Source organism: Peromyscus eremicus, chromosome 7, assembly GCF_949786415.1.
Source record: "Peromyscus eremicus chromosome 7, PerEre_H2_v1, whole genome shotgun sequence".
NCBI lineage: Eukaryota > Metazoa > Chordata > Mammalia > Rodentia > Cricetidae > Peromyscus > Peromyscus eremicus.
In genome coordinates, this window is record NC_081422.1 from 111,801,035 (window position 1) to 111,828,387 (window position 27,353).

Genomic DNA, 27,353 nt, shown 5'->3' on the forward strand with positions numbered 1-27,353 from the left:
TAAGCACTATTTAGGAACAGTCTTTTAAAAAAAAAGTCAATATCCAAATATTCATAAATCAATTATAGCATACTTTCTACTAATGGAAAAATGACTAAAATAATCTAAATGAATCTCAAATTCTGAGATGCCATAATACATGTTTTTATACTTATTTACTCATTTATTGTGCATTTGTATGCTTTGTGTGGGTGTGGGTATATGTGTCAAGGTGTGCTTTGGGGGGTCAGAGGACAACTTGTGGGACCTGGAGTGGAATTCGGGTCTTCAGGCTTGGTGGCAAATGTCTTTAGCACTAAGCCATCTCATCAACCACCAAGATGCTTCTACTAGTCAAAATACTGTAAATTTAAAACCAAAATCTTAACATGCTGAATAACTTAATTCTTGAGAAAACTTGAAACCGCATCATTTATTTCCTGCCATTATAATGTAGTCATTGTAAAGCACAAATATTTTATACTCTACTCTTTCATCTCAGAAACCAAAAGAGCATCACTTTCTAAAAGCACAGTGCTGAAACCAGAATCACACAGTAACCCTGCATTTTCATCCGAATCTTACAAGTTAACCAGTAACTGAGTTAGCTTGCTTTCTCGCACTCAAGTTATCATAGTAACGGGTTCCAAAACAGAAAAGATGCACTTGTGTTTACCTCTCCGGATTGGAGAGTCTAGTGACAGATTTCCCTAGTAGTGCAAAGTTCTACCCGGATAACTTTATTTTACTTTCAAGATCCCCCCCCCCCCGCCTCCCCTGAACAAGAAGATTGTGTTTTGAAAAGTCCCATGAGGCAAGTGGAAAACCGCCTCTTGAGATTATTAGTGTGACACCTGCCAATGCCAGATGTGCCCTGAACCCTGCAGGTGCCAATGGGCTAATTTCTCCTGACACCTGGGGTAGGGGAGTTGAAGGAAGGTGCCCTGATTAAACAACCAATTTCCAATGAAAGCAAGAGTAATATCATAGAATGACTTTTCAATTACTAATTGACAGAGGATTTCAAATATAATATTCACATAAATCACACAATGCCAACAACACAATGACACCATAGGAACTGTTCCTATTTTACTGCCTCCATTGTATTCCAGAAGTCAACTCAAGAGTTGAAGGAGAAAAAGAAAAAGCATGTTACCCTTCTTGACAGTCACAAAACTAGCTGACCCAACCTGAAACTTGCAGTAATCTGTGGTGCAATTCTCTCACTAAAAAGTATGGTTGTGCTTGGACAAAGGTGACTATGGGGAAAGGGAGCTGGGGTGGGGAGAGGGAAAATAGCCAGTCTCAGCACAGAACAGTAAATAAATAAATAAATAAATAAATAAATAAATAAATAAATGAATGAATGAATGAATGAATGAATAAGGCTTTGTTTATTTTTATTTTATATATTATGAGTGTTTTGTCTACACATACATCTGTGCATGGAGTGTGTTTCTGGTGTCCAATGAAACAAAAGGGGATGTCAGATGGAACTGCAGTTACAGACAGATGACTGTGAGCAGCCATGTGGGTGCTAGGACACCCTGGATCCTCTCTCTCTACAAGAGCAGCCAGTGCTCTTAACCACTGAGCCATCTCCCCAGCCCCATTAGCAAAACTGTACTGCCTTTCTTTTTTTGATTGCCATTCCAAGAGGTCTATAGTTTTTAAAGATATATCTTCAGTAAAGTTCCCACCTACTTTCCTAATAGCCCAGCAACTATAGACCGACGATGGCCCCAGTTTTTAGTTATCATTATCACTTTATTTGTGTTTTTACAAGAATGTTACATATCAATCAACAATATTTCTAAAATTACGATACATAGGAATGGTACTGTAAGATACATTTTCAAAGACATGCATGTGTGGGTACCCCTACATGATTTAAATAAGTAACTTCCACTTTAAAACACAGGACAAAGCAGAGCACACACAAAGCGAGTTCAAGCAAGACTGGCCACTAAGGAAACCATCGCTGTGTGAGCCTGTGTGTGATACATGACAACAGGCTCCAGAGGCACCCGAGGCCCAAATCACACTTGATTCTCTTCTTTCCCTCTCTCTTAAGAACACTCACATCAAGCTTTCCTCTGTAAATATAATCTGGGAAGGACGATTTTTGCTCCTATCAGAGGAATGCTTTTAAATTGTAAATGAACTGCACACTGACTGCAAGTCTGAGAGCGGGAATGCTAGTATCTAGCGGAAGTGTGAGGAGCAGCTCATACATATTAATTCAGACTGCTTGACTGTGAGGCAAAGGATTAAATTCACATCCTATTATTACAAATGAGTTTGATCTTTATATGAATAGATGAATCTTACCTTCAACTTGTTCAGAACACCTCTCTCTGGCCTTTTCTCTCATTATTTTTGGGATCAGAACATCTTTTTCCACATGTCTGAGATGCTGCTCTGGAAAAGAGATTTTATGGTGTCTCAAGTCAATAACCAGACAGGAAAAAAAAAAAAAATACTAACATTCTAGTTTATTTGCCTAAGTAAATATGTTTCAAATGGCTTTTTTACTACTAGATAAAGTTGTGACTACTTTAATTACCATAAATCATTCTAAATATTTTTAGATAAAAGAAAATGGGAGGGTCACAAGCAACATCTTTCTAAAAATATCCCTGTAAATTTTACTAAGTACTTTTCTGACATGGCACAAATCTAAAGTCTGATTCTCATTTTCTTATTAATGTAATTTGCAAATGTTTTGATTTTCAGATACTGAGATGCAGGGACAGATGAAAAGACACAAAATTAAAAGACATATGAGAAGTGTACCCCACCTTTGGTACAAGCAGCCTAAGAAATAAATAACAGGCACAGAAAACCCAAACCTGCAGAGGCCTATGAAATTATATGAGATCTCTGAGCCCTTTAAACACACCATCCACCATGGGCTAAAACTGCAAACCAAGCTTCCTAACAACCTGTGCTTCCTAAATTCTGAGAGCCCTGGAAAGCTAAGGAGTGGTTTCCTAATAAAACCACAAGGAACCCAGAAGACAAAAGGCGGGTGAGACCTGATGAAAGGAGATGGCCACATGTCCATGTGCCCAGAAAAACTGATGCCAACGTGGGTCATGCAGAAGCTACCTAAGGACCAAAGCATAAATCAAAGTCACTAACCCTCTGCTGCCATCAGACCGCAGAGTGAAAGAAAGGTATGTAACCCCAAAGCCCAGGAATTCCCAGGAATTCTCTAAGAACATTTGGAGCCTCTAAACTCTTTCTGATATTGTGTCAACAGCTTTTCGGTATGGGCAGCGATGAACCAAATACATACTTATAGAAAACAGTCTCTCTTGTAGCACGAATCTTAGAAGGTCTTATTAATAAAAACAAACCCGGAGCCAGGTATGGGGTGAACGTTGAAAGATAGAGAAACAGAACCAGCCACAGCTAACCTTACCTCACCAACTTCTCAGCTGATCCTGTTTCCTCAAACTGGAAGCCTCTGAGTCCTAATTCGGAATGGATCTCAGCTGAATTGCTGCTAAAAGCCTAAAAGCTTAACCAGCTTAGTTCCTGGTCCTCACATCTTATATACTTTTCTGCTTCCTGCCATCACTTCCTAAGATTAAAGGTGTGAGTCACCATGCCTGGCTGTTTCCAGTGTGGCTTTGAACTCACAGAGATCCAGATGGATCTCTGCCTCTGGAATGCTAGGATTAAAGGCGTGTGTGCCATCATTTTCTGGCCTCTATGTCTATCTAGCGGCTGTTCTGTTCTCTGACCCTAGGTAAGTTTATTAAGGTGCACAATATATTGGGGAACACAATATTACCTCTCTCTCTCTTTCTCTTTCTCTCTCCCTCCCTCCCTCCCTCCCTCCACACATACACACACACACACACACACACACACACACACACACACACACACACACACATACCAAGCAACCAACACCAAGAACAAAGCATCCAAGAATCATCTTAGTCTGAAGAACAAAGTGACACTGAATAACCAACCACAATTTATAAAAGAGTAATCGACTCCTAAGACAGTTAAAAGCATAAGAGAGAGGATGTTGAAAACATACAATAAAAAGAGAGGAACAAACAAATATACGTGAGTCCTCAGACAGAAGTAGGGCATGACTATCTAAACCCACTTGGGTAAAATGCCTAACCCTGCAAAATGAAAGGCACATTGCCCACACAAGGGAATGACATGGGCATCATGTCTAGCAGAATGTGGAGCAACAAGATGACAGAGTCTCCAAGTCTCTGAGAGGTGCTTTCCTTATACTTATAAACACAAGAGTCAAACCCCCAATTAAGAGAGGTTAAAGACTTTCAGAAATGCAGGAACTAAAATGTTTATTCTGAGTGATCTCCTTATTACTACTGCATGACTTAGAACCACGCTTGTGCTCAAGGATTACAGGTCAGCCAGCTGCTATGCTAGGACTCAATGACTGTTGTTGATTTCAATAGCTGCAAAAAGCTGTGACTGGAGGATTTGTTTACAATGAATTCTTTCTTCATCTCTGAATCTGACATCTGGGCTGGAATGGCACAGGCAGGGCTTGCTTAGCTAGGATGTCACCTACATGTCTCTCTGTTTGGTGTGAATTCTTAAAGTTTGGCAGTCGGGTTAGGAGACAGCAATCTGAGAAGGAATGTCTAGAGGTGAAGCAATTTTGAGACAGCCAGGTGAGCCCCATGTGGCCTTTTATGATCTTGTCCCCCAAACCACATAGCATCATTACATGATTTCAAGTTTTAGGGATACTCCTATTTAGGTGGGAAGGAAATGAACTCCACAGTTTGCATCAAGACCACATTACAAATGAGCATGAGAATGGGAGATAATATAACCTTTGTAAAATAAAATCACAAAAGAAACAATATATACTGATTTAAAAAAAACATACTAAATGGTAAAAAAAATAAATAAATAAGGCATATTACATAAAGGCATATGTAAAGATTCACTTACTTATTACTTTTGTGTATGTTAGCCTGGCATATGCATATGTATCAGTGCACTGGGGGTCGTCAGAGAGGATGTCAGAACTGGAGTTAGCGATGGCTGTGAACTGCCTTGTAAAGAATGAAAACCAAACCTGGGTCCTCTGGAAGAGCAACAAGTGCTCTCAACTACTGAGCCGTATCTCCAGGCCCAAACAGACCACCTTTAATTTTACATTTTAAAACTGTAAAATAGTTTAACATTATCAAATAATTTGATATAACATTTATAGACAACTCCACTTAACAACAGGACATTTATCAAAATAAACTGTAACTTGATGAAACAAATCACTGAACATCTGAAAGAATTCAAAGCACACAAAGCTTGTCCTCTGGACAACAACATAATTAAGTAAAAAGTCACTGACAGAAAGATCTTTGGATGTCTCTAAACATGTTTAAAAACAGTAACATGTCTTTAGGTAATACATTGGGTCTAAAATGATATCCAAAGGGAAATTATAAAATATTTCAAAATTAATGAAAGTGAAAAATATATCAAAAGTCTGATACTATAGCTAAAACGGTACTTGCAAGGAAATGTGTGGTACTGAAAGCCTATGTAGAAATAGGTTTCAGATCAATGTAAGCACCTACCTTGAAAAACCAGAAAACTGGCAAATAAAACATGAAACAAGCAAAGGGAATGATATAATATAAAAAGCAAAACAAAAATAATAAAAACAAAATCAATGAAACAAAGCTGGTTAAGATAATTAAAACTGATAAACCCTAAGACTGATAGGGGGTTCACAAATTTCAAACATGAAAAATACAAATTTTTAAACAAAAAGTGAAGGTCATTCACAAATTTGGAACAGTAAATTTGGCAATTAAAATAAATGACAAATTTCTTGAAACCAAAAAAAAAAAAAATTAAAAATCCAGATTGAAAAGAAAAAAGTACAATTACAGCTATCAGAGATAAATCTACAGAAAATCAGAAACAATCTCTACAAGAAAGCTATAGATTTAGTAAAAGAATTAGCAAGACTGACAGACACAAACCAATATGCAAAATTCAAATAGAGATGGAACAGAAAAAGAGACCCAAGGGATGACTCAGGAAAAGTTATACAATTTCGAAAGTTATTTAGACTGGAAAGAAACTCTGAAAGGAAATTCAGTACAACAGCAATGGAGAAGACTAAGTGTTGGACATTTCTTGAATTTTAAAAATGCTTTTCAACAGAAATAAAACTACTAGCACTCTTCCATTCTTGAGGAGGTATTCTTAAACACAAAGAGATCGTAACAAGCAGTTTTGGTGGGGATTAAGATATCTGCATTCCAGCTGGAGAGCTGGCTCAGTAGTGAAAAGCACTGGCTGCTCTTCCAGAGGACTGGAATTCTGTTCCCAGCACCCACATAGCAGCTCACAATCTTCTCTAACTCCAGTTCCGGGGGATCTGATGTCCTCTTCTGGCCTCTGCAGGCACCAAGCACACATACAGCACACAGACATATGTACAGGCTAAATACCCAAACACATAAAAAATATAAATAACAATAATAATAATAATGTATTTTTTTAAAAAAGGTATCTACATTCCAGCTGCACATGGTGGCAAATACTTGCAATCCCATCATTTGGAAGATTCTAAGCCAGCGTGGGCTACAAATGATACCGTCTCAAAAAGGGGCAGCAGAGGGACATGGGGGCGTGGCTTATACAGTAATGTGCTTACTGTGTAAGCACAAGAACTTCTACCTAGAGTCCACATAGTTTGCCAGCCACGGTGACGTAATGTACTTGTAATCCCAGGACTGAGAAAGGTGAGGACTCACTCGCCACCCAGCGTAACCAAAGTAGTGAACTCCAGGCCAATGAGACAAATCTAGCCTCAAGGGAGATTAACAGCATTCCTGAGGAAGACAACCAAGCATGTGTTTCAGCCTCTGTGCACCTGCACACACATGCACACACATACACTAACACTAACACACACACACACACACACACACACACACACACACTCGTTTTTAGAAAAAAAAATCTACCTACAGATACCTACATTCCACTTGACTGTTAAAATGTGGATGACATTTTATCCACTTTAATAAATTATACACGCATATTGTAATTTATAGTGCAACCACTAAAAAATAAGATTTAAACTTACAAAGTATTATAAATAAAAAAACACTCAAAGTTGAAAGCACAGCAGAATTCAACAATATTAAATACACTCACTTTTATGAAAGTAACAAGAGCATATCCAATTCTGTGAGATAGAAGTAAATCAGTCATTATGTATGGTGGAACCTACTGCAGTCAAGTTCACAGTAAAATGTGCAATCTCAGACCAATAACCTTAATGCTAATTTGTAAAATCATGAAGAGGGAAAAGTGGGTTAGGGTTGGGGTTAGGAGACTAAGAAAATAACAAAGAACAAAACACAGTGGAAAGAATGACAGGAAGACTAATTAGAAAAACAAATGGGAAGTTTATTCTTTTATGATCAACAGAACTGGTCAGGGGAGCTTCCTTGAACAAGTTAGACCAAATATATATCTCATCTGTTGCTGGTGAGAGTGTGAAACCATACACTCAACCTGTGTTCCAGTTCTTTTTTCTTTTTTTTTTTTTTGTTGTTGTTTTGTTTTGTTTTGTTTTTCAAGACAGTGCTTTTCTGTGTAGCCCTGGCTGTCCTGGCACTCACTCTATAGACTAGGCTGGCTTCAAACTCACAGAGATCCACCTACTTCTGGCTCTCGAGTTCTGGGATTAAAGGTGTGTGCCACCTCTATCCAGCCTGTGTTCCATTTCTACGTATTCATTTGGTACAGAAATGAAGCAACATGTCGAAAAACAATGTGTACATCATCACATTAGCCACTGACTTGGCAATAAAAACCTATCTCCTACCACTAACATTATGGATAATGCTGACAACACTTACCAGGGATAAATCTCAAAAAACCTGAGCCAAACAAAAGACAGGCACAAGGGTATTAACCCACATTAATAAAAATTAGAACCATGGCTGTCTACTGGGATTGAGAGGGTCATTTCTGGTAGACAGTCTGGGATATATTTATAAAATACAAGACTTTTACATTTCATTAGCAAATACAATAACAGTTTAAAAAAACAAAATTTGTACTCAGTGTAGATTTTAACATCTAACTATTGGAAGTCAGACAATTAAGCAAAGTTTCATGTCTGTGTCTGTGTCTGTGTGTCTGTTACACAGACGCAAAAAATTTTAAGTACAGATTCAATTTTCTAAGGTCTTCTTAATTATTGTGTCAGCTGAAGCTTAAGTTTCAATTCTCAAGGACACCATCCATCTCGTCCAAAATTTCATGGTAAATATGCAAAGCCCACCTCCCTTTTCTCTTAACTACACCTACAACTATACCCAAATTTCCACTACCTATGTCAATGAAGACAAATCTTTTAAGTAGCAGAGTGTAAATATTTTTTAGCTTTGTAGGCTACCTACTATCTCTGTTCTGTTTGTGTGTTTGTATTTTCTAACGATGTGAAAAATGTCACTAACCATTCCTACCTTGCAGCACTTCCCAGATACGGCTCATGAGCCAGATTCTTAAACTCTATACTATGTATTTATTTATTTATTTATTTATTTATTTATTTATTTATTTATTTATTTATGTGATCTTTTCCCCCCTCAGTTTTCTTAGAAACTGTCATAAGATTAGGGTAAAAGCAAACAGTGATCTTTGAGAAGAAATCTAGAAATAGAGATGGACATTAAAGGACAGATTCAAAGGACCCTATCAGAGCAGTGAAGCCTGAAGGAACTAAAGAAAAATGAAGATTCAAGGAAAGATCCTTGTTCTCTAACTCCAGGTGAAATGATGTGACCACACAGAGAGACAGAATAAAAAATAGGAAGGAGAACAATGCTGTTTTGGACATGCTGGATTTAAAGTGCTTGTAAAATAACTTGAGGGGTGGAAAGCCAGTGTCTGTGGACACATGAAACTAGGACTATCTCTACACACCCTGTATCCATATATACAGTGTAAGTCATAACTAGGCATCAATAATGAACACTGTAACTGTTGAACAGTGCTTATGATTAGGGAGTGATGAGCTACTTCATAAAATCAATTTTAAAGTTTCACCTCTTCCTACATAGTCTTACTGAATAACTGATTTAGTATGTACCCTGGTGAATCCATTCTTTTCTCTCTAAATCCTGCAATCGTTTTAGGCAACTAAGCAACTATTTTTCTGAATCAATTCCTTTGACAACAGCATAACTGTATCTACTGAACCATTTTCTCATGAATAAGCTGTAGCAGAAATCCATCTTTGTTATGAATTCTGGCTTGCAAAAATTCTTTCTCGTCGTTCTTCTAAAACTTCCCAGGGTAAAGAATCAGTCTAGAGTTGCATGAATATCCTTTCAAGTTTCCAAACTCTGGACGTTAAATCAGAAAACAGTAGTGAGCCACACTTGCTCTCTCCACAAGTACTGCTCTCATCCTCATCAAAGCAGCAGCTTTTTGCAGCAGATGGAGACCACTACGGAGAACTGCAACAGGGCAAGATGCAGAGGATACACGACCATGGGCTGTCCAACCCCACCTGATACATCTAAACAAAACCCCTACACAGAAGTCCAGGGAGCATGAAGGAAGAGGGGGTAGAAGGATTGTAAGAGCCAGAGGGCCAGGACACCTGCTACAAGATAGTTTCTTCTGGACAGGACAGAAATGTTGCTCCCATGAACTCTCAGCAATATAACTGACTGCACAAGACATGCAAACATGAAGGGAAATTTCCCGAAGCTATACTCCTAGATAAGAGCTACAGGCAAGTTGATGGCTGCCAAAAGAGGGAGAATCCATTTTGCCAAGGATGAGTCCCTGATTGGTTACGCAACTGTCAGTGGTGAACCCTAAACACATTAGGCAGCACTCCTGGATTCAGTAGGGTTTTTATGGGTTTGGGTGTGTATGTGTAACAATAATAATCACAGAAGAAGGAGTTGTAAATTCTAGAGTGATGTGGGGGACTCTAGAAAGGAGATGGAGTAGCAATGATGTAAATACTGTCTACTCATAAATGAAATTCTAAAAAATTAATTTTAAGTTAAAAAAATTTAAAATAGTTTTAAATGAATATTCTGCTGAAGATTTTTTCACTTGATAGTTTACAAACCATCATATGAATTATTAATTATCATTTTGTATGTAGTACAAACTATCAATACTACAAATACAAAAGTTAGAAACTTATCTCCTGGTGTAAATATTGTGTGCCTATCTTGTATAAGAGCCTACAAAAACTATCAAATTTATAGTTTGCTACAATATAGCCACATAAATGTATACTAAGACAAGAACCAGGATAACGGCACTGTGGAAACACTTCCAAAGCCCTAACTCCTCAGCATTCTATCATCACCTGGAAGTCAATTTTCACCTTTTCCACCAGCTGCAGTTGTTAGCTCGGGTTTTGTTTGGAGGCGCATGTGTTCCTGCAATATGGCAGTGCTAGATTATAAGGCTACTGACAACAGGGCTTGCTATGAACCCACAAGGTAACAGTGAAGTAAATCAGAATACTGCAGAATCTTTCTAGGAAAGAATGTGGCACATAATGGGCCACATCTGTCTTTTCAGTAATGAAAATATTCTGATTTAACTTAGTTTTTTAGAAGAAATTGAACTTGGGTCCTCTGCAATAGCTGCAAGTACTCTTAACCGCAGAGCCATCTCACCAGCCCCCTTAACTTAGTATTTAGAGTAATGCTACCTTTAAAAATAATAATAATAAATAAATAAACCTTTCAAGTTACTCTTATTTGCATCTGGGGACATTTCCATGCCACTGTTTAATCTAGAGGAAAACCAGCAAAATGCCTATAATAATCTGCTAAGTGTTTAATGGGATAACACCTTCTTTTTTTTTGGGGGGGGGGAGGTTCGAGACAGGGTTTCTCTGTGTAGCTTTGCACCTTTCCTGGATCTTGCTCTGTAGACCAGGATGGCCTTGAACTCACAAAGATCCGCCTGCCTCTGCCTCCCGAGTGCTAGGATTAAAGGCGTGCACCACCACCACCCTGGCTGAGACAACACTTTCTATCTTTGGGTCCCTCCTATACTAGCTTCTAAGAAACTCAGACAAGAGCCCCAGCAGGTGAGCTCAGTATCTCATAGTAAGAGCACAGCTCTCAATTAGTACCTCCTCACCAAGTACAGACCAGTTTCCTCCATCCATAAAAATACGGATGTTTGGGATATTGCCAGTCTGCTCAAATTCTTGGGGGGAAAAAAAGTGCAAAGTGAGGAAATACGTTGGGGAAAAACTTAAACTGGGAGAACCAAGACAGTTACGCACCAGTGGTCCTTACGCCATCTTCCTTTCAAGCCACACTTGGTCTGCCTTGAGCTGCCGAGCAGATGAGGCTGCAGTCTTCACAACAGCCCTTAGTATTTATCACACTTTGCAGATGATAAAGTGGAGGCTCACATGGGTGAAACCCATGAAGTGGCAGTATCAAGATCATGTGATCCAGTACCCAGTCTTCCATGACACCATCACACACATGGAGCGGGTACCTACTTAAGGAACTCTGACATCTTGGGAAAAGGCAAAACTGAAAAATTCACAATTCTAGGTTTGATTTTTTTCTTTCTTTTTAAATCAGAAAGTGAAATAGAATTCTGTTTTCTATGAAAGAAGCATTTCAAAAAAGTGAAAGAATAGCAAGAGAAGTCAATTAACTGAAAAACAGGAAATAGAAAACATTCAAAGAGATAAAATATTAAAAGGTAGGTTACCAACAAATTTGTTTAAAGCTCAAGCTTCTACAAAATATGGAAATTACATCAACGAGATAGCTGTGTTTATTTCTGCTTAGCTTCTGGGTCAAACACTCCCACAACATACTTCATCTAAACATCTTTGTCCTGGGAGCTTTCATGCCACCTGCCTACTCACCTATCTGTGCCGTGCCCCAGAAGCACCTACTTCTCGGACCTCGGGCTCTGCAGACTACCAGGGGTGGAACTGTCTTTTCCAGCATTGCTTTAACAACAATGAGGCTGGAAAGGACAATGTACATAAACATATACTGGGCAGGAAACTGACTTCTGTAATGAGACATACCTAATTTGGAAAGGAGCTGTAATCCTCACCAAAACCAAGAATCCTTAAAGGAATTCACAAGTTTCATCTACTTCAACAAAATTTAAAACTGTCTTTTCGTACAAGCATAATTTCCCATTTGTTCCAAGTAAAAAGGACACCAAGCTGAGGGAACAGAAGTAAATATTTGATAAAGGAGTAAAAACTTGTCTGTGGCCTGCTTAACAATCCTCTGCCCAAACGACTTACTTTTTCTCACAAACACGTCTGGGAAAAGCAGACTATCCTCAACTCTGAGAGCTTCTCAAGGTCCTGCCCATGTCTCTACTCTTTCCTTTTTAAACTTGGTAATTTTCATAAAATCCCTATAAAGGACGTGTGTTGCACTCTGCAGTAGGGTAAGGGATGACGGAGAGGTGATGTGCTTACTTCACACAGCCAGCCTCTGTTCAAATCACATCTTCTTGGTGTGGCTTCAGATCCAGATTCGAGCATAACGGGGCCTGTGAGGAAACTTCCTCACTTTGTTTTCTTTTGGTGGAAGGAGACGCACACAGCATTCCCAGATAATCACCTACTACCTATGTCACATTTACCTTTGCTTAAACTGGCTAAGAACCAAAACTTGCCAAAATGATGGTATTAAAATTAACATATTATAAGACCCCTGAAACAAACTTTAAAATGTTTCAAAATATCCTGAAAAATGGTAAGAGTACCAGAAAGAAATTATCAAAGCTGACATGATTCCCTCTAAGGTAATCCCTCAAGATCATTTTTTAAAATATAGAAATCTTTATAAATTTTTGAATTGTCTTGCACATGGGACCATGCTAATCTCTCTGTGTACTTCCAATTGGTGTGTCTATCAATCACCAAGGGCCTGTCTTTAAGGTGTCAGTGCTAATAACCGGGCTCCGGTGCTTGTCTCCATCTCCCTGCACTCTGCTCACATTCTTACCCATCTGTTGGGAATTTCCAAGTCCCAGCAACATGTCAATTTCAACTTAACTTTGAACCTTCATTGTATCACCATCCTAAGTTATAGTAGCATTACCCAGCAATGCACTGGTCAAATCAAGTGCCAGCTCTATCTTCTGCCTTCACTTTCTCTTCTTTGTCACTATCAGGGTTAAATTATTTAAATCTAATTCAGCACTTATGCATCTCAAGGTCCTTCTTGACCACAACGTCCAAAAGGCATTCCTGCTTCCTCTAGCTACTGTGAATGCCGAACATACCACTTTATACTGTGTCATCTTTCTCTCCAGGTAAGTGAGTGGCTGCCATGGACTGAATCCTGTTCTTTACTCTCCTGAGTGTGACTACATCCGGAGACAGTGCTTTTAAACAATGACTAAGGTTAAATATGACCATCAGGCAGGATTGGCTTTCTTAAAGATACAGAGCCCTTTTCTTCCACCATATGAAGATATTTAAAGCAACTATCCACAAGGCAGAAGATCCTTACTAATATGGAAACCAACTGGCACCTTGGATTGCCCAGCCTCCAGAAAGATAAAACAATGTATTATGTCTACTGCTCAAACTATCTACCTAGTCCATGAGTCACCCTGTCTATGGTATTTTGCTAAGCTAGGATGAGCCAACTAAGGGAGATTTTGTTACTCTAAGTTCTTATCCTGGTTCTACCAAAAACCACCGAGAAGGCTTCTCAAAGCTCTGGTGTTGGGCTCTATCATTTATTTCAGAAGGGCAGAAGTATTAAAAGCTCTCCAGATTATCCTAATGTGCAGCTATTACCAATGACAGCATGAGTTATGTTTATTGAAGCTAGAGATTCTCTGGTTGTTCTTTTTTAACTACCCTCAAACTCACAACCAGCACAGCATATAAAAAAATATACAAGGAAAATACCTAACAAATAATATGTAAGAAAACTTCATAATTCAATAGTCATGAATATTTATTCTGTTAATAAATACTTACTAGGCACCATGAGAGACTGTATACAGAATGAGTAATACAGATAAACTTCCTTATTCTGTAGTACAAACATTAGAAAGTCTATATTCTCAATTAACTGTGCTTGATTTGATCTGTAAAAACTCCTAGTAACAGTTCACTATTAGCCAAAAAAAAAAAAACAAAAACAAAACACACACACACCACAATACCACTTCTTCACAAACTTTCCCAACAATTTTACTCTTTTAATGTAATGATCTAATACAGCCCTTTAGGCTAGGAATTTAATTTGCGTATTAATGTTCTTATCTGAGTACAATTTTATTTGGTTCACTTATATATTGAGTACTGGCAAGTATTTCTCATCTTTGACATTTATAAACATATATGTCCACAAATATGCCATTAAATAATGGTACTAATTTAGTTTAATGAATAACATGGGTTTTTTCTGAACTTTCTGTGCTGAGTCAAGAAGCCCTTGCAATTAATGATGAATATTCAGAATCATAAACATTTAAGGCTTGAAGGCACCTTATAAATACCTGGTGTACTTTCTTCTTTTCCCTCTCATCTCGAAACCTAAAATGCCACCTACAGCTGGTGTCACACCTGAAACAAGCAGTCAGTCTCCCATCTTCCAAACCTGGTGAGGAGTCAGTCCATGACCCAGCACAACACGGGTGCCTTCGAGATGGACCATCTCCTACTGCCTGGGCCTAGCCCGTCATTAAAACAACTGCTGTTTACCACACAGCTAAATCGTTTACTCTCTAAATCAAGCTTGCCTTTATCTCCAATTAATCTGAACAAATCACATCTTTAGACTTAATATTATTTCTCAAAAAAAAAAAAAAAAAAGCTGGATCTAGAATGAGAAACACCATACACAGTCTACATTATTTTTTAATATGATTTTTTTGGAGGATGAGTTTCTATTATTTTTTTAAAGACTGAAGAGGGAGGAAAATTGGGCAAGCTTCTTATGAAACTTTTAAAGAAATGAACAATGAAGAATGAACAAGAGAACAAAGACAGATTTGAGGATGAAGACAACTGAAAATGAGTAATTAATATATAGTATGCAGCATGGCCAATGTTACTCGGTTTCTTACTACAACCCTGAAATACATTCCAAAGTACAGTATATTTGTGTAAATACCCCTTCATATCTGAGCATTACTATCCAAACTAAGATTCCTGAGCGCTTCAGATAAATTAGTTCTGGGGTGGAGCTGCTACATCTCCCATAGCAAGAAATGCCAGTGCACTCATCCTTGCAATCTTCATAGGACTGCCCATGAGCAGGAAACGCGCTAAGCTCTCTTTGCTACTGCCTTCCTCCTAACTCCTGTGGTAACCGAAAACTGGTACCAACATCCAGTGGACAGCTCCCTTGCCTCCACACCAGGACAAACTATGCAGGTTTGGTGCATTCCCTTATACTTCCCTTTCTAAGGGAAACCACATCAATAAAGCACTGTATGTAAAGCATCCAAGAGGAAATGACACGCTGTGACCTTCTTTTCTATTATTCCCAAATAAAAAGAACCAAGGCTACTCAAAGAAATAACAAATTCTATCAATGTGGCAAACCAAAGTCAGTACAGATAAACCATGGATATCTTGTGTAAAGAAAACAGGAAATGTTCAAAAAACAACAGGACTGTATCACAAGGATACAGAGCTAGCATGAAAGAACTCTCAACAGTCAAATCTGAACACAAAAAAATATATATATACAAATAAATTATAAGCCACCAAAAATGGGATGAGTCCTTACCAGTAACACTCATAAAAAATTCAGGAGTAAATTCATAGGAAACTAAGGAGTATCTCTTATCTAGTAAATGCAGAAAAATGCTAAAGGTAGAAAACCCTTTTACCACTAACATTTTATATCATGGCAAACAATGAATAAAGTAAGAACCAACTGTTGCTAAGTCAAAGGGGAACTTTTAAGGAGCAGACATTCACACGGCCCTAAGTGACATTCCCACAGACTAATATATTATGTATTAATGGCAAGAGGGAGGAAAAAATAGTAAAGAAAGAGAAAGCTTTCAATGGGTAATCAAAATTAACACCACATGAAAGACAGTCACATGCCACGTGACTCTACGTGGCCAAAGAAAGACACGTCACTTACACAGTATCAGCTAAATAAAATAAATGTGATCTAATCAAATTTAACTAATCTTAACTAAAACCTTGCAGTACCTTCCCACTTTTCTTGGGATAGAATCCAGAGTTCTTGGGGTTTCCAGGACATTTCAGTATTCACAAGGGAAAGCCCTCAATTGGCATGGGACAGGCTTCTATCTCAAGTCTTCCTTGTGCGTTGTGTTTATTCCAGTGTTTCTAAATTTCTAACAGCAACCCATTAGAACACCATCAGGTTAATCTATTGAGACCAAAACAATGCATTTTCCAGGGCAAATATACTTCTAGATTAGAAATATGCAAAATGCACAAGTTAACTAGTTACTTTTTTCATTCTGGAACACCATGGTCATTCAAGAGACCTATAGCTGGGAACGGTGATACACACCTGTAATCCAGCTTCTGGAAGGCTAAGGAAGGAGATCACCACAAATCTGAAACCAGTGTGGGTTATACAATAATGTCAAGGCCAGCCTGGGTACAAAGTAAGACCCTGTCTTTAAAAAAAAAAAAAAAAAAAAAAAAAAAAAAAACAGGTAGCATAAAGGCCTGGGTTTGACAACTAGCTCCACATGAAATGGGGGGGGGGGGCTGTTTTTCCAGCACTGGAGAAGTGGAAGAGTCAGGAGGAGCAAAAGTTTAGGCTACATAGTTAATTTAAGGCTTGACTAGAATACATAGGACCCTGTCATCAAAGGGAGGGGGGGCAATAATAAAATGGAAATGTTCCAGTCAATGAATAACTCTTCACATAATTAATCACATAATGTTTGGGGGGGGGGGAGAAGATTCTTCAAATATGTAAATATCTAACTTAATGAAAAGCAACTTTTCCAGTAAATATAAGAGGTAGTACTGAGGACAAGCACCTCTAGAGCTATCTATCCATACTCTAATAGGAACAACTGAAACAGTAAGAACAGAGCAAACCAAGCACTTCAAGAGCTGTCACTCCACCCTTCTTCCAAGACACACTTTAAAAACCCACCCACGGAATCAAGTTCCTCAGCTCACTTTCCACCCCACGCCTTAGCACTGTCCCAGCTTTCTCAACTTACCAGATTCCTGGAAGAAACACCAATGCAAGGCCAGGCACAGAAGGACACAGATGGACACAGACAGACACACACCCACACCTACTGTCCCATCCTGCAAAAGTCAGAGTGAAGAAGAAATCTGCACTGAGGTGGGGAGAGAATCCTCAGCCTTGCTAAAAAGGAAGTAAGAGAAAAAGAAGGAGGGCAGGACCATTCCTAGGTGACCAGAAAGCAAAAAACCAAACTTAGGAAACCCAAGTGCCTATGGCTGTCATCTGGAACATAGTATCAGAAAATTTTCCTGAAATACCAGAATAGGCAAAGGTGTAAGTAAGTGGTTTCTTTATACTTTCCGTTACTGGTATTTTATACCTTGTCAGGGTCAGTGGCCAACTTCTAAAACTCTGTCAAGTAGAAATTGAAGAAAGTTTTGAAATGATAGCCCCAAAGAGAACCTGATACAAATTAAAAGTTCTCATCTATGGCCGTAACCTAGAAAACTGTCTATGTATCTAGTCTCTCAAATGTTTTTGGATTAATTTTTACATCTTACTGGTTCCTTCACTAATTAATGAGTTGAGGAAAGTCTTTAACACATATCCATTTTTTTGCATGAGTCATAATTTTACCTTTTTGAAAATTATATTTAATAAAACAGGAATTTTAACTAGGTGATCATAGGTCATATGTTTTTAAAAATCTTTTAAAGTTTCAATCACTAAATTTGACTAGATTTTTCCAAAAATATACAATGTTTATAGAAAGCATTATAAGTTTGTAAAGAACTGTAACTTGAAATAAGATGCACTTAAATCTGAGTATAGGAGAATGAGCTGTTGAACAAACTCTTGTAATATTAAGGTCAAAGGTCCCATTTATGACTGAAGGGTAGAAGGAGAATTTCCTGTAAGAACAGGAACTAAAGTGGGGGGAAAAAAGCTGAGCAATGAGTCAGTAAAACTGGGAGCATGCAGAACACATGTTTTCTGTTTACACGATGGAACTGCCTAAGAAATACTGAAATGTCAGAGGACCTGAGTGCAGTGCAGACTGGCATCAGAACAGAATCAAAAGCTGAGTCTCACTCATAACCACTTTACTTGGTATTCTGTCCTTTCTCTACGCTTTTCCACAAATTACAGTAGAAAATAATGAGTGTAACTGTGTGTGATCAACTCCATGAAATGGAAAGGTTTAAATGAAAAGACACACAAGAATACAGATGCAGTCTACATCTCACTGCTGGATTCAAAATTTGAGGGGAAAAAAAAAAAGAAAGGGAAAAAAAACTTAGACTAGAACGTTATATCACCGTAGAATTCAAGGCCCTAAAGCTGCCAGGTGCTCACCTCAGACCTACTTTCCCAGCCTTCTCCTGACGGCTCTCTTCTGCACTCTGCCCCTCTATCCAGTTCAATGTTTTTTAAGCATTTGCCACTTTGAACAGAGACCACAGTCCCTCCCAGTTCTTTTTTCATGGTCGCTTCTTCTCATCCTTGACATTTTAAAGCAAATGCACTATGGTGATAATTTATTTGTGCTGAAATGTGGTGATATTTTATTTGTGCGTTAATAAATAAAGCTTGCCTGGAAATCAGAGGGGAAAGGCCAGCCATTTTAAGTAAACAAAGAAGTCAGGTAGCACATGCCCTTAATCCCTTAGCAGGCAGGATCTCTGTATGTTCAAGGCCACACTAGAGAACAAAGCCAAGTGTGGTGACACACGCCTTTAATCCCAGTACCAACCATAGAGACCTGGAGGTCTGTACAGACAGACAGTGACAGAGCTGTGTAGGAAGAGGAAGTGAGGTAGCTGGGCTAAGAGCCAATGAGAAGGCAGAAAAGCAAGACATATAAGCATGACAGTAAGTCATGCTCTGAGGAAGCTGAGGAGTTGGTGAGGTAAGGTTAGGGGGTGGCTTCCGCATTTCCCTGATCTCTCTAAGGCTTTAACCCAAATTTCTGGCTCCATGTTTTTTATTTAATAAGATCATTTAGAAATTCATTTACAATGCACTTTTCCATAAAGCTTCTAACTTAGCAAAAGTAGCTCTCTCCTAGAAATCTGCTTTCTTCATAATGTTTACCACAGTCTTAAAGAATATACTGGGTGGGGTCCTTGTTTGTCCTATATGTTACTGTTTCCTAGGTTACAGAGCAATACATGATGTATCCTGGGCCCCAAGAAGTTTATTTAATCAAAACGTACTAAAATAGAGGCATGGTTGGTAGCCTAAGTTGGAAAGTGAATCACTTAGTTTCTAACAAACTTGGCTCTGCCAGGCAATAGCTATGTAGCCTTGAGCACACTATGAGTTCTGAATTGGTTAAGAGTAACTAGAAGAAATTGGTGACAAGTATGAAGTTTTTTTCAATTTGTTTCTTTTTTGTTGTTATTTGGTTTTTTTTGAGACAGGCTTTTTCTGTGTAACCGCCCTGGCTATCCTGGAATTTGCTTTGTAAACCAGCTGGCCTTGAACTCACAGAGATCCACCTACCTCTGCCTCCCAAGTGCAGGGATTAAAGGCCTGTCCCACCACCACTCAGCTACAAACCTCTATCTCAAAAAATATTTACATTATGATTCATAACAGTAGCAAAATCAGTTATGAAGTAACAATGAAAATAATTTTATGGTTGGGGGTCACCACAACATGAGGAACTGTATTACAGGGTCACAGCATTAGGAAGGATGGGAACCACTACGTTAACCTGAATCTCCCTGTTCTCATCTGCATTAGATTATTTCCAAGGTCATGAAATACCAAAATTATATGGACTTTACCTGAACTTTCCTTACCCATCCCTCATTACTACTTCCTACCTTCAAATCAAGGTAGTCACTCTAAAACTAAATATGACACACTATGTTTTACCACATAAATCACTGCCCATGTTGTGTCTTAACTGCTTCAGAGTTCATTCCAATTACTTAGCCTCGAACTGATATGATGGTGTGGTATTCCACAATTGCTTTATGCTTCAAATTATAGAGCTCTTTGATTTTACCACTATCTGCAGACTTGTGATATATACAGATACACTTACAGACTGTGGTCTATTACATGGAAAATAAGCAGGATGCTGTGGCAGATTAACAGAGGTTTGCTTTAGACAGCGATGAGTTCTATGAGAAACTGTCATTAGAATTCAACTCTGATGGACATGAAGAAGCCAGCACTGAACGAGTTAGGGGGAGTGTGTAACAGAAACTTAACCTCGCTCAGCCTGTTTCCTACTCTGTGAAAACAGAAGCAAAAGAACTAACCATGCAAATACTATTGGGACAACTGAATACAGCTAGCTTGATAATAAAAGTGTCAAGTTATCTGTGTGCTACACCTAGTTTTCAGCCTGAGGGTCACACGTGACCTTTCATTTACAGGACCTCCAAAGGTTTGAAAGTCTCTAACTTACCAATGCCTTGAGGTTTTCTATCCACAAAATAAACAGACTAACCCATTACTGTCCCCTCTCTACTCCTTCCCCATTCCATAAATCACCTAAAGTGCAGTGAGTGCGCTTCTGTGAGACTTCCTGAGCAACTGAACTCTACTGCAGACCCAAGTGGAACCATGCAAGTTAAAATGACATGGAAGATGTTTGCAGAGCCTCTCCAAGGAAATGACTCCAGCCAATCGGTCGTGGAACCTTTGTGACACTGGGCTACAAGGCTGAACTTGGGAGGAGGCATAAAATTACCGGAAACAAAATACCAGACTGCACCAGCATGAAACTTGACATTTTTCTGGGGCAACAGTGTCTGCACCCCATACTGTTTAAAAGGAATCTATGCCCCAACGGAGGACCAAAAAAAAAAAAAAAAAAAAAAAAAAAGGTGTGGAGATCATAGAAGTTGACGCAACGAACCCAACGCCCCTCACTGGCCAACAAGAGCCCCAGCGAGCTGCAGAAGGGTGGCCTGTCACAGCGGGAGGACACCCAGCAGCCGGGCTGAGCGAGGTGCATCCGCAGAGCACCGGGCCCCAGGCGCCCGCCGGCCGAGCCCCGCGCCCAGGCCCTCACAACCACGCCGCCCCCAGTACCTGCGGGGTCCAGCGCCATCTCGGAGGGCGGAGAAGAAGCGGGCCACTCGCCGGCTCTGGAGCCGAGAGGGGGGAGGAGCCTGAGCCAGGCTGCGCGCGCAGCCGCCCGCCCGGCTACGGCTTCCCGCAGGAGATCAGGCCACGCCCCCTTTGCCCTGTCCCACTTCCGTTGAGCTTTGCGCCTGCGCCTGACTGCCTCCTCAGGGACTCCTGCTCTAGAGTGGGCGGGTTTCCCAGGGAATGGCCCCGGGAGGGGCGTGGCTACGCATGCTCCCCCTCCAAGAGGCGGCCTTGGTTGTGCACCGCTTGACTTTTCCAAGTAATAGATGGGATTTGGACTTGGGCCTCTTACCTCCAATGTTCTTAATGTCCCGGTCATTGAGTCCTAAGTCCCTCTGTCCATGTCAGGCTGCAGCCTCAGTCTTGAGTGCTAGAGGAAAAGTAATAAAAATCTCCACCCGCTGTTACTGGGAGAAAAGTCCCTGCCCGAGTTCTGCTCAGGAGAACTCTGTGAACACTCCCAACGGGTAGAGTCCAGTGTGAGCGGTGTTATGGATCTTGACTCTCCTGAAAAGCTGTCATTTGTTGCTGTCATAAGGGAAAGGAACAATTCCCCAAAGGCCTCCTCAACAGAAGTCACTTAGGCCTGTTTCCGCTCACTGGCCGACCTTCAGTGCTGAGTCTTCATCGGATCTCCACTTAATGAGCTGCTCAAGCCTCCAAAGGATGAGGAAGGCCAGGGACAGATGTTTGGAAAAGCACGGAGCAGCTGCCTCTTCCCTGCAAGGGATTTGGGGCTTTCAAAATGATCCCCTCCCCACCTACCTGCAGTCCCTCCTTCCCTGCTGCTGCATCTGCCTGGTCAGTTGGCAGAAAAGATGCCATAGTTGAACAGGCCTAGGAAAGTGGGTCTCTGCTCAGCAGGGCTCCCGTTTAAGGGCCTGTTTGGACATAACGTGCCTCATTACAGCTGTAGGCTGCGGTGCCAAGGTGGAGAATTAAACCTTCACTCAGCCAGGCAGGAAATCAGTTCCTTTGCTTGTATGGTTTATGAATGTGCTTAGAAATACACATGAAATCCGCTACGGGTCCTCCTTTTATTTTTCTGGGAGTGCAGGATTTAGAAAGACCGAAACATTTTGTTGTGGCCACTGTTGTTGGTTGAGACCGTCCCTCATGTAGCCCAAGCTGACCACGCTGGATGCGTAGCAGAGGGCCTGAATCTTTTAGAGAGGACAGAGCAGATTATAAAAACGCAACTCAGGCACCCACAGTCAAGTAATCAAACCAAGTATGCAAAGACATAACTATAAAAGGGGTAGGTTTGGTCCTGTTCAGTCAGGCAGAATTCTATGTACCTTCACTTGAATCGTGCAGCCACACCTATTGACTTTGTGACTTGAAAATAAGTTCCAATGATTTTCGGGACTTCACTTTCATTTTCAAGGTCATTTTTAGGAATACACAAAATAGAACGAACCTGAGAGACTTTGAGGGACCACCTGTATAGTTTTTGCCATGACTATGGCTTGAAACATTGTTATTATTGTTTTCTACTTAACTCAATTTACCTCTCAGAATATCTAAACAGTTGCTGTTTGCTTTAGCCTTATCCTAGACAATAATATTTTGGAAAATCTTGATTTTTCTGTGTTCCCTAAACTTGACTACTAAATATTTCATACCATGAAAAGCACAGCAATACACCTCAAATGGCTGGTACTTAAATACCTTCCCATTTTTATAGTAAATGGAATGCTCTGGGGGAAAACAGTCTTTACAATACAAATCACTCTTAAAGAGTTAAGTCCTAGGAAATGAGTTGGCAATTCAAAACAGAAGAAAGGTTCTAAGTTAACACATGATGACAGATGATTTCTTGGACAGTACAATAAGAGTACAAAGAGTAAACATCATCTTGGACATTTGAAACTGCATCTTCTACAACTATGATCCCTAAGGCTGAAACAATGTCTGGCACCTAATAGTTTCACAACAGCCTCTTAAAAGGTAGTGACCCAGGAAACAAAGGAGGTGAATCATCCTTGTACAAAAGCTGAAGCAAAAGCATTAGAGATTCGAGCAATTCTTGAAGGACATGTAGGACACGGAAGAGGTTGACGACCGTGCTGGTAGGATATTGTCAACTTGACACATACCTAGTATGGTGATATTTTGTAGATGTTCTAACAAATAAAGCTGGTCTGAAGATCAGAGGACAGAGACAACCACTAGTTAACCATAGTGGCCAGGCAGTGGTGGCACACACCTTTAATCCTAGCACTCAGAAGGCAGAGGCAGACAGATCTCTGTGAGTTCAAGGCCACCCTGGGCTACACAAGATTAATCCAGTCTAAAAGAGAAACAGAGCTAGGCAGTGATGGCTCACACCTTTAATCCCGTTATTTGGGAGTCACATGCCTTTAATTCCAGCACTAGAAAGGTTGAGACAGGAAGCAATATGGCTGGGCAGAAAAAGGAATATTGGGCGGAGGATACTGAAGGCTGAGGAGTTGGCAATGTAGGAAGTGGCTGTGGCATGTTTCCTCTGATCTTTTAGCATTTATCCAGATATCTGGCTCTGGGTTTTTACTATAAAACCAATATTCGTGCTACACCTGGAGATATCTGAGAAGAGAGACTATTAATGGAAAAAATGCTTCCATAGATTGTCCCATAGGCAAGTCTGTAGGGAATTTTCTTGATTAATGGCTGATGTGGGAGGCTCAGCCACTGGGGGCTGAGTCCTGGGAGGGGGGTATAAGAAGGCAAGCTGAGCAAGCCATGCAGAATGGAGCCAGTAAGCAGAGCTCTTCCATGGCTTCTGGTTCAGCTCTGAGTTCCTGGCCCTGATTTCTCACAGTGATGAAGTATGACCGAAGAGTTGTAAGAGAAAATTTCCTTCCCAGGTTGCTTTTGGTCACGGTGTTTTATCACACCAATAAAAACCCTAACTAAGACAGAGGCCAAACAATAGAATTATGTGAGCAGTTGCACAGGGGTGGGAATAAAATGGCTGGCTGGCAGAAATGCAGCAGGAAGGCCTCAAAACCCATTGAAGGATTTGTAAAGCTCGAGTAGTTATAAATAAGATTATACCAGAAGAACCCAGAAGCTTATAAACATTAGGCTCCAGACTGTATGAACTTGTCTTAGGCAGTATAGAACTTACGCACTATTTGGAGGCTAAAAAATAGAAAAATACCTTTGGAATCAATTTTTTTCTGAAGACGTTTTCATATACTTTTTATTTGTGTGTGTGTGTGTGTGTGTGTGTGTGTGTGTGTGTGTGTGTGTGCGCGCGCGCTCATGAGCACTAATGAGTGTATCTTGCTAGGTGAGTTGTTAACGTAGTTCACAGGTTCACAGATGGGTAAGACTAGTGGTACTTTTTCCCTCCAGCAGCCAGCCTAGCACCTGTGGCACTGTGAAAGCTAACCATCAGGGAGAAGGCAGCCAAGTCAGAACCAGCTTGGTTTCTCCAAGTTTTGTGAGGCAAGTCCATTAGGCTTTTACCCTCAAGTTCTGGTGGGTAACCAAGCACAGTGTCGATAGCCTGTATTGTTTTGGGGACCGCCCCCCTCGCCCCCACCACCCAGCCAACAACTAGAAAGGATGTATCCCATACCTGGGAGTGGGCTTTTGTTTGACGGTGGTATCTGTGAGGAGCTGTATCATCCTGTTAAACTATTTTGAAATATACAATAGAAACTTATAAAATAGGTTTCCACATGAGTCGGCAATTTCTGCCCCCTTAACTTACATGTAGTAATGTGTCTGTTCATTCTCCTGGTAAAATGGGTAAGGGTCTCTGTTTAACCTAAAAATGTAAAACTTAACAGATATAGCTAGTAAGAGATATTTTGGGACTACACAGGGCTACCTGGAAGAGCTCAACTCATTCTTCCTCAGTAATTTTTTTGTATCATTCATATACATATATATATATATATATATATATATTATACAATAAAACCCAAATATTTGTACAGGTGAATGAGTTGTTATGTGTGGAGGTGTCATTGTGTATTAATTGTCTAGAAGATTCCATGATTTAACTTCCTAGTAAAATCCCAGGCCCCAGAAGTGTCTATGTTACTAACTTCTGTGATGATTGATTATATTTGCCAATTCTGAATCTTATCCCAACTTAATCATACAAGATAGCCTTTGGGATTGGCTCCTTTTACCCAACTTCACAGCTGTGAGATTCATCTATATTCCTCTAACTTCCAATGTGGCATTAGGTGAATAACTTGTCCTCAGTTTTCTCATCTGTAAACACATGCCTGCATGAATCATCTGAGCTTGAGAGATGACCCATTAGAAATCCTGACAGTGGCACCTGGGACTCATTATCCCATTCATAATTTAGAGCAGTTGTTACTGTGAAATTTATCTTTTATGAGTTGGGGAGAGGTAGTTTAGAGGTTAAGAGCACTGGCTGCCCTTCGAGAGGTTCTGAGTTCTATTCCCAGCAACCGCATGATTCACAACCATCTATAGTGGGATCTGATGCCCTCTTCTGGCACAAAGTTGTATATGCAGATAGAGCACTCATATACATAAAATAAATAAATCTTTTTAAAAATTTATCTTTTATGTCTTCTATTTTTTTTTCATTTGGAAAACTATTCTTCTGAGCTACTGTTATACTGTGTATACTCTTTAAAATTGAATTACTCAGTGTTAGCCTGCCATCAGGACTAAAATCTAGGCACTAATATTGCTTCACTCAGTATTCTGTGACACATTTGAACAGAGGAGATTTAGCAGTGTGCCCTATCACTTCAAGTGAGAATAAAAAGGTGTGACAAAATCTCTTCTTGCTTCTGCAGACAGCTAGATTTGTGTTTTGTTTGTTGTGTGCATTGTTTTCTGTGTGGCCTCATTTGAGACAGACCACAATTTTTCTCTTAGGTCAAAGTTTGCAGTTCACCTTTAAGAAGTAAGAAAAGGAAACAACTGGTGTGGTGGTGCACGCCTTTAAACCCAGAACCCAGGAGGCAGAGGCAGGCGGGTCTTGAGTCCCAGGCCAGCCTGGTCTACAGAGCAAGTTCAGCCTGGGGAACATAGTCAGACCCTATCTCAAAAGAAATAATGATGGTAGTGATGATGATGGGTGGAGATACAGCTCAGTGACTAAGAGCATGTACTGTTCTTGCAGAGGACCCTAATTCATTCCCAACACCCAAGTCAAGCAGCTCATAATGACCAGTAATTCCAGCACCAGGGATCCAACGCCCTTTTCTGGCCTCCCTGCCAATTGCTAACATGGACATATATCCACACACACATACACATAATTTAAAGTAAAAAAAAAAATAAGTATCTTTAAAGGTAATAATAATGGGGCTAGGAATATGGATCAATGGTAGAGAACTTGCATGGTATTCACAAGGCTCTGGGTTCAATCTCCAGCACCTAAATAATAATAATAATAATAGTGTGGATAATACTGTAACATGAGTTTACTGAACTTCTCTTCAGTCTGGTGCACATGCAATGATCCTTTAAAAAATTCTGATAGGTGCTAAGAACCTTGACAAAGAATGTAATCCATTTTGTTTTCTTCTAAGTCTGAACTAGCAGTGCAGTGACATCGTATTTCAGTGACCAACGGTACTAAAAACATCTCAGGAGACTTTTGCTCCTTTAGAGGAAATGAAGTCCGTGACCCATGCTGAATATCCTGTCACTGTTACTGTGAAAGAGGGCAAGTGACTTCATTCACTTGCTTCTCTCCCAAATCAGAACTTCTCCCATGCCAAGTACTGAACTGAATCCTGGGAAAGTAATAATAAATAAGGTGGTAAAGCCCTTACCCTTAGGGAATCCAATGGTCTCAAATACTCACAGACACAAATATGCAAATAAAAAGTTACAGCACATGATAGAAGGTGGTGTGGGAACTTAAAAAGGAAAGAAATTAACTTTAGAAGGTTTTGTAAAGATATTTATATTTAAATATTTATATTTAAAGTAGATCTTAAGAAATGATTGGGCATTGAACAAGAAAAAGATGGATGCCTAGTTTGCAAACATCACTGTATGAAGTAGATGTGGTATGATGGTCATGACCCATTAATGGGGGGACCTGGCTAACTACTGATCCTACCTAAATTCAAT

General features: G+C 39.8%; 1 protein-coding gene across 1 annotated transcript in view; it reads right to left on the minus strand.

Moving 5' to 3' along the window:
- Window positions 1–21,333, minus strand: part of Cmc1 (C-X9-C motif containing 1) — a 77,335-nt gene extending 56,002 nt beyond the window's left edge. Inside the window, exons 1-2 of the mRNA XM_059268847.1 lie at window positions 21,225–21,333; window positions 2,314–2,403 (exon numbers count right to left, since the gene is read on the minus strand). Coding sequence (XP_059124830.1) covers window positions 2,314–2,403; window positions 21,225–21,243 — 109 coding nt within the window. The 5' untranslated portion in view covers window positions 21,244–21,333. The remainder of the gene's footprint in view (window positions 1–2,313; window positions 2,404–21,224) is intronic.
- Window positions 21,334–27,353: the final 6,020 nt, after the last annotated feature.